General features: G+C 45.2%; 1 protein-coding gene across 7 annotated transcripts in view; it reads left to right on the top strand.

Moving 5' to 3' along the window:
* The first annotated feature begins 2,801 nt into the window (after positions 1-2,801).
* Positions 2,802-7,343, top strand: part of ATP11B (ATPase phospholipid transporting 11B (putative)) — a 66,040-nt gene continuing 61,498 nt past the window's right edge. For all 7 annotated transcript variants that reach the window (XR_010029198.1, XM_063167232.1, XM_063167230.1 and 4 more), the window contains exon 1: positions 2,802-2,895. Coding sequence is in view for 6 of the 7 variants with exons in the window: in XM_063167232.1 (XP_063023302.1) it covers positions 2,869-2,895 (27 nt within the window). In the remaining variant the exon portion in view is untranslated. The remainder of the gene's footprint in view (positions 2,896-7,343) is intronic.

Here is a 7,343-nt window from a genome sequence, read left to right as displayed (position 1 = left end):
GCAGATGAGCTCACCCCCTTTGCAGCACCCCGGGAGCCTGGGATGGGGCTGGTGCATCCAGGCATGGGCAGGTGACAGGGCTCAGCTGTCAGAGTTTTCCAAGGCAGGAATGCTGCAGGCAGCTCACCCTCTGGCATCAGTGCTGCACTTCCATCTCCTCTCATCATGCACTGGTTGTGGCCATACAGCCTGGCAGCATCTCACCAGTTCCTGCTGGAAAAAGCACCATTTGCTGGTCCCAAAACACCATTCAAAACTAATGGCAATACGTGAGTGTCTCCCACAGGAACAAATTCAGAGAGAAGCATCAGCAGCCCCAATGACAATTTGATGGTTGCATGTTCAGGCAATGATTCTGTAGTTACCAATGTTTAATTTTATAAACCTAAAAGTAGCACCATTGATTATATAAGAATTACTCATGCATGCATAAATAAAAGCTTGCTGGACCTAACATTCAAGTAGGTATTTTTATGTTTATATAAATATTTCTTTATCAGACAGCATTTGCATCCTGATCTTGTTAAACAAACATTTGAAATCATTTCTCCCATAGAACCGTAAGTGGAAAGCTTGGAGTCTAATCAAGAGAGCCTGGGCAATGGGTTAGACCTGTTCTTCAGAAGGTGACTTTTTTCTTCAGCAGCTGCTTTTTTTTCTGTATAAACCTGCTGTGTGAATTCAGATGACTCCATGGCACTATTTTAAAGTAGGGTCTCTGATGTGGGAATCTTATTCTTAATACAGTTGACCTCTGGTTTGAGAAGTGCTGGAGTGTTACTGGCTAATCAATATCTGGCTTGGCTGCTCTGCTTCAATTTTCTCTTCTGAAAACTATTTATCTCTCAAGGGTGAGATGAAACTTCATAAGTGTCTGGTGTGGGCTTTTGAGCAATTTAAAAGGTGCAAAGTTTTACTAGGCAGGATGCTAGGAAAGGATGTTTTTTTAGTGAAATTTTTCTGTATATTTGAAAAGGTGCCTTTGCTGCACAGAGCAAAAAAATTCCATCCTATCAATATAGTTTCATCCACTAAAATACAAACATCTTAGAGTGAAAAATACAAACTGCAGGGCTCAAATCACTTGCAAATTGCTTCCAAGTTTTGTCTGGTGAAACAGTATCATTACAGCAAATGTGGAACAGACAGCGCCAAGCAGCTTTATGTAACACAACTGCAAGCCACGGAAACAGAGGCTTGCAGAAAGTGCAACTCATACTGGAATTTGGCAGAGAGAGACTGACAAATATTCTTGCACTTCAGAGCAATGGCATATGAACTTTAGTGTGTAGTGGTCAGGACCCTGTTCTACATCTGATGATAAAAGAGGAGCACAAATATTGAGTGTATCAGTTCAGCTTCTGGCTTAAGGCCACTCTCCAGGCAACGTGCCACAGCTATGAAATCACTCTGTTATTTTCGACTTCTCATTAGATGAATAGGGTAGTGCAAGCTGTTTGAAACTCTGCTTTGATGTATTTAAATGTTTTGAAATAATGCCTAGCATTTAATACCAAGTTTTGCTAACATGAGCTTTCCTAAGTGCCTGATAAAAATAGTTTTATTCCCTGCTGTTTAAACGTTATTTTTCTAATTAAATGCAGATGCTTAAACCACCACAAGATTTCATTGCTCAGACATTAGATCATCCATCTTAAATCCTGAATTGTTCTAAATTTCTATATGAACACTAAATACTACAGCAGATACGATTATGATTTGTTGCTAAAAGTCCTAATTCCCTGGGAACAAATGGGAGCGGCAGGAATAGTGCTCTTCACTCACAGAAACACTTCTCTTTAATTCAGTGTCAGAATTGTCACTGACTTCAGGGACAACTGTATTTGGTCACAAACGCCCTGGTCTTTACTGCTTAAAATAATCTCCTTTAGTTCTTAGTCACAAAGGCACAGAAGCTGCAGACTTGTATAGGTGTGTCCAATGTTTGGCGCTGAACACTGTTTTGTTTTGATAAGCAACAGCTGTTTTCAGAGCAAAATCACAGATTTGCCGAGGTTGGGAGGGACCTCTGGAGATCACCCAGCCCAACTCCCTGCCAGGGCAGGGTCACCCAGAGCAGGTGACGCCGGAACGCGTCCGGGAGGGAAGATTTCAGAGAGATCACTGCCTGACAGCAGCACGTTTCTACACCCGGTTTGAACAAACAGCGGTTCCAGACAATGCTGTCGGCAGCAGGGCCCCAGATCCTCCAGCACCTGTTCCCTGCTTCGGGAGACCCACACACCGTGCGGGTCTTGGGTTTTAATTTTAAGTCAGCAGTGATTATCTGCTCTCTTTTCAAAGGCTTTATTCCAACATGTGTACGCTTTGCACATTTTGCAGAGAAAAGAAAGATAAAACAGTCAAGTTGTGAAGTAGCTTCCCTTGGGTAGAACAGGGGTCCCTCATGGGGCTGAGGGCGCTGAGCCCTGACAGGCTGCGGCCGGAGCCCGTGCGGGGAGCTGGAGTTTTGCCCGAGGATGACACGAGCGCACGGACGGCTCCTATACCGGAGAAGCCGCACCTCAGGCCGGCGCAGCAGCCGGACCACGGCAGCCCCGGCTGGGGCAGGTCACGGCGGCTCCCCCCTCACGGCTCCATCGCTCACACCAGCCCCTCTCCCCGCCCCGCCACGTCACTTCCCGGAGCGGCCGCAGCCGCCGAGTGTCAGCGGCCGTGCTGTGATGGCGGCGGCAGCCGCGGCTCGGGGCGCCGGCGGGGCTGTGCCGCTCCTGACTCGGCGTGGGCCCCGCGCCATGGGGTGCAGCCGCGGCGGGCGGCTCGCCTGAGGCGGCGGCGACAGCGGAGGGAGGGCGCGGCACTGCCGAGGGAGCCCCGCCGCGGGGGCCGCGACCCGCGCCGCCGGGGATGCTGCGCTGGGTCCGGCAGCAGCTGGTAGGTGCCTCCCTGCACCCTCCGCGCCACGGGCCGGGCGCGCCCTCGGCTCGGCCCCGTCCCGACGGCGCCGCCCGGGCCGCGGGTCCGCGGAGGGAGCGGGGGACAGGGCCGGGGTGCGGGAGAGAGGAGAGTCCTGCCCCCCGCAGGGCTGGGGAAACCCGCGAGCTGCGCTTGGATCGTTGTTGAAGGGTTTTTAAATTTTATTTTTAACCCGTATGCGAGGGTTTGGGGTGTTCCGATCTTTTGGCCTTTGGTTGTTTTTTTTTGTGGGTTTATTTTTTTCCTCGAAACCCCCTTGGCACAGAGGACAGCCCGTTCCCTTTCGTGTGGCCCCGTTGGGAAGAGCTCCCCAAACTTCCCGGAGAAATGGTGGTGCCTTTTTCCCTGGACCGACACTTCAGAGATTCGCAGCTTCTTCCTCCTTCCCGTTGCGAAATGTTTTAAGGCTTTTTCACCCGACGTGCCTCTCTCAAATATTTCCCCGTACCTGAGCGCTTTGCAGCCGCTGCGTGCTGAGGATTTGAAAGTGAATGAAATTGAAGGAAAACATCCGTGAAATGCTTTTGGCGGGGGAAACCCCTTGGAAAAGGCAGCAGTGAGGGTGCCTGTCCCCGCACACGGCGCTGCTGGCTCTGCTGGCTTAGAACGAGCAGGGGAATCCAGGCGGCCGTGGCTGTCACGTCTGTGATACTGTAGCAGGGAAGTACATCGAGATTTACTGTTTTGATTTGAAGTATTGGCCGGCTTCCTGCCCCGACCAGCATTATCCTGCTTGCGTTTTTTCTAAGGGAGAAATTCTCTCTGAATGATGTATTTGTAAAATAACTTCTTGCATTCTTTGGAGTTACTTTGCATCACAGATGTTGTCCAGGTTAGTGCAAGAGCTTACATTAGTTAGGTTTTCAGATTTTGATTTGTTAAAGCTTCTGTCTCACTAATGATTTGTTCAATTTTTTGCATCACTTTTTACCCAAAAAAAGGATAAAAAATTTTCTGTTTTCTTTTTTCCACCTGTTTTTCCCTGACCTGGTTTCCCATGGCCCATAGATTTTCCCAGTTCTGTGTCCGAGGCAGAGAGCTTGTGGTCATGGTCTCATTGCCAGCTTGACAGTGCTCAGTAGTTTGGTCTGACACCAAGAGTTACTGACCTGGAAATTAATTGCTCTGTTTGAGCTCTGACCGCACTCTTCTGTTCTGTTACAGTCTTACACACCTTTTTTTATGAAAAAAACCAAAACTGATATAACATAGCTGTCTTTTTTTCCACTTGAAGGTGGCTTGAGGTTTGTATGTGTGGTTTTTAAAGCAGCTTTATGCTGTCTTCCATAGAGTTTAGAGTAGGACTGTATCAGTGCTAGCAATTCATGTATCAGACATGGTTGCTTTTTTCACTGCAAGTACTACACTGACCAGCTTCCCAGAAATCTGTTTGCCCTTAATAGAAAGTAAAACATTAGTGTAACAGGATGAGCAATAAACTTGGCACTAGGAGGTTTTAGTGCTTCTTAAAGGAAAATGGTGGAACATAACTGTTTAAAACTTGCACTAGTTTTGACAGGGAAGAAACAAATCAGTGTAGTAGAGAAGCAGGACAATAAAAATTCAAGATTCTTGGCAGACATCTAAATATAATACTGATGAGAAAAAATTATTGCAATGGTACGTGTTTTGTGGGTTTTTTCCTATAGACGTCACAGATGTTAATGGCTTGGTTGTTTCACTGCTCATAAAGATGCAAAATGGCCTAAGATAGGTATCACACTGCGTGTTTCTTCCTGAAGACACTCAGACAACTCATCCCTGTGTGTAATTGCTGGTTTAGCATAGATCCCACCATATGTTTGCTTCTGCACATGGCTGTGATGTTTAGGTTCTGAAAGAATGTCAGAGGGCTAAAAACATGGGGAAGGATGCTGACAAAATAACCAGAATGAGTGGGAAGAATGGGGTGACAGAAATAATCGAATCAAAAGGTGCCAAAATCTGTGTCTGAGAGGAGAAGAGAGGAATGTGTGGGTTTGGATGCCTTTGGAGCGTGCGTTTGTACCTGTGCTTGATGTGGCAATGGGTTTTATAAAAGGGTCCTCATCCTTACAGGAGGGTTGGAGTCAGGCAGATGTGTGGGAGTGATGGAAGTGGGATGTTGTAGTAATACAAAAGAAAAACGTTGGTGTGCAGAAATGCTGGAAAAGTAGTAAGGGATTGGGGAAAGAGGGAGGGACTGGTACTTAGCTGAAGGTGCTTTGAGGTAGTTTTTAAGTACTCTCTGTATGAAACCAATGAATTGTTTTGCAATTTCTTGTTTGCTTAAGAGAACAGTATTTCATGTACTGAGTTCTCAGGAGTGGGTATGGTTTTGAGAACTTGAATTATTAAGATGGGGGGAGAATGAAGCAGGTGAACTTAAAGTAATGAGAGGACCTGGTATAGAATTCAGATTATTTTAGCTATTTTTTGAAAGTAGTGACTTTGCTGTGCTTTCTCTGTCAAGTCCAGTGCATGCCTGTAGAGCTACAGAAAGGGATAGAAAGGCATGAACAGTCATCTGAAGAGACATGCTGAGAATGTAAGGCTTCATTCATCCTTATTGTTGTGTTACAAGTCTGTAACAGGTTTTTAACCGAGGTATTAGATGTTTTTAGTGATTTGTTTTATCTAAGAAATGGGTGACAGTAGTACAGCCTTCAGTGCCTGTATAGCACAAAGCATCATGTTGTTTGTTATCTTGGCCTTAAGTCTGGTTTTCTTGCTCTGCTACAATTCATACCACCCTAGCAGAGACAGTTTATCAGTTTTTCTCCATCTAATGCTGCCTCATGCTAAATAAGCTGCATAGTAAGTCAATAACATCCTAGTTAATGTGATGTTATAGAATGTAGTTAATACTTGGAAGTACTTAGGTTTTAGTAATGAAAAAATATAGAGCCAAATGGACTTACAGTTCATGGCTTTGGGTAAAATGCCATGATAAAGACAAGCTTTGGGCAGGAGAGATGTCTGGGTTTCAGCTCTGTTACCTTGGCATCTCAGAGAGCAGTAGGCATGTGGATTTGGAGGGTTGCATAACGCCACAGGCACAGCCAAGTCCGCTTGAAAAAAGCAACCGGATAAACAACAGTTGATAGGAAGCATCATTAATATTCAGGAATAGCATTGTATGTTTTATTTGCATTTCCAGATATGATGGGTTAGACCTCATGGCAAATCTGTGTACCAAGTGCTGTCACATGTGGCCCCCACGGTCGGGTTTGTGCAGTACCAACACAAAAGGAGAGTACAGTGACATTTGTAACACCCAGGGACTTTCTGTTCCACTTCTCCTGTGGTGGGTTTGTGGCAGCATTTGGGCTGTGCTGCTCTCTGATGGTGCACATGCAGTGCAGGAGCTGTTGCAGTGCTATTAACAGAACGTACTGACACCTTCAGTTCTCTGGCAAGGAGGTCTCTGACAATTGTGGTAGAATTCCCTTGTATGTATGATTTTAGCTGCATAATTTTAAACTATTAGTCCTGTCAATTGGAGAAGGGACTCAGGATTTCTCTTCTATTGCTGTGGTAAGGAGTTTGAGCCTTTTGAGCTGTTGTCTAACAGCTCAGTAAAGTACAAAGGATTCCATATGGACAAAACCTAAGAGTTGCCTGCCTGGCCCCTCATATCAATGATAACTCAAGACAAGTGTTGTGCTGGATTTGGCCAATTATCTTTGCAGTTTAAGGACCTGAATGCTGTAGTGCACAACAGCTTTAATGCTGTGGAGAGCTGGGTTTGGACAAATGCAGTTTTCTTATTTTACTGTAAATCAAAGATAAAATCCATAGATTAACTGTAAAACCTAGTTACCAGGCTATTTTATTTATTTCCTGGTTATAAGAAGGTTCAGACTGGGAGGGATGTCAGGAGTTTATTAATTCAGAAGTTCTCCATAGGCTGCATTGAGGGGTGATCACAGGGAATGTTTTTGACTGTTCTGTGTAGGTACTGCCTGTCACACCTCACACCCTCCACAGCCAGCACAGTATCTGTAGGAGTGTTCATCTTCTAGATGTGTTCTAATGAAAAATTTTTACTAATAAGGGAATGTCCTCAAATAGATTAGCACTAGAGGATTGGATGTCAGGGATGGGGTTTTTTTTTTCCTTTCAGATGCTGGTTACTGTTAAGATGTTCTGAGAGGACAGATGGTATTTTGTAATACCTTGCAGTTACTGACATTCTTTACAAGATGGACAGCATTTACTTCATTGTTTGCACTGACAAGTGTGTATTATTTTCTCTTAATCATTTTACTGAATACAGTTACTTCCCTCCCCCCTCCAAAATTCCTTCTGTTTTCTGAATGCCTGAAGTACTTTAAACTAATCCAATGATTGAGAATCTAGCAATCACCTTGCTATTCTGGAGTACAATTCCCCCCCCTCTTATTTGTCAATGAAGCCTCTTCCCC

This window comes from Melospiza melodia, chromosome 12, assembly GCF_035770615.1.
Source record: "Melospiza melodia melodia isolate bMelMel2 chromosome 12, bMelMel2.pri, whole genome shotgun sequence".
Taxonomy (NCBI): domain Eukaryota; kingdom Metazoa; phylum Chordata; class Aves; order Passeriformes; family Passerellidae; genus Melospiza; species Melospiza melodia.
Note: the sequence above shows the minus strand (reverse complement) of the source record. Positions and strands in the feature narration are given on the sequence as shown.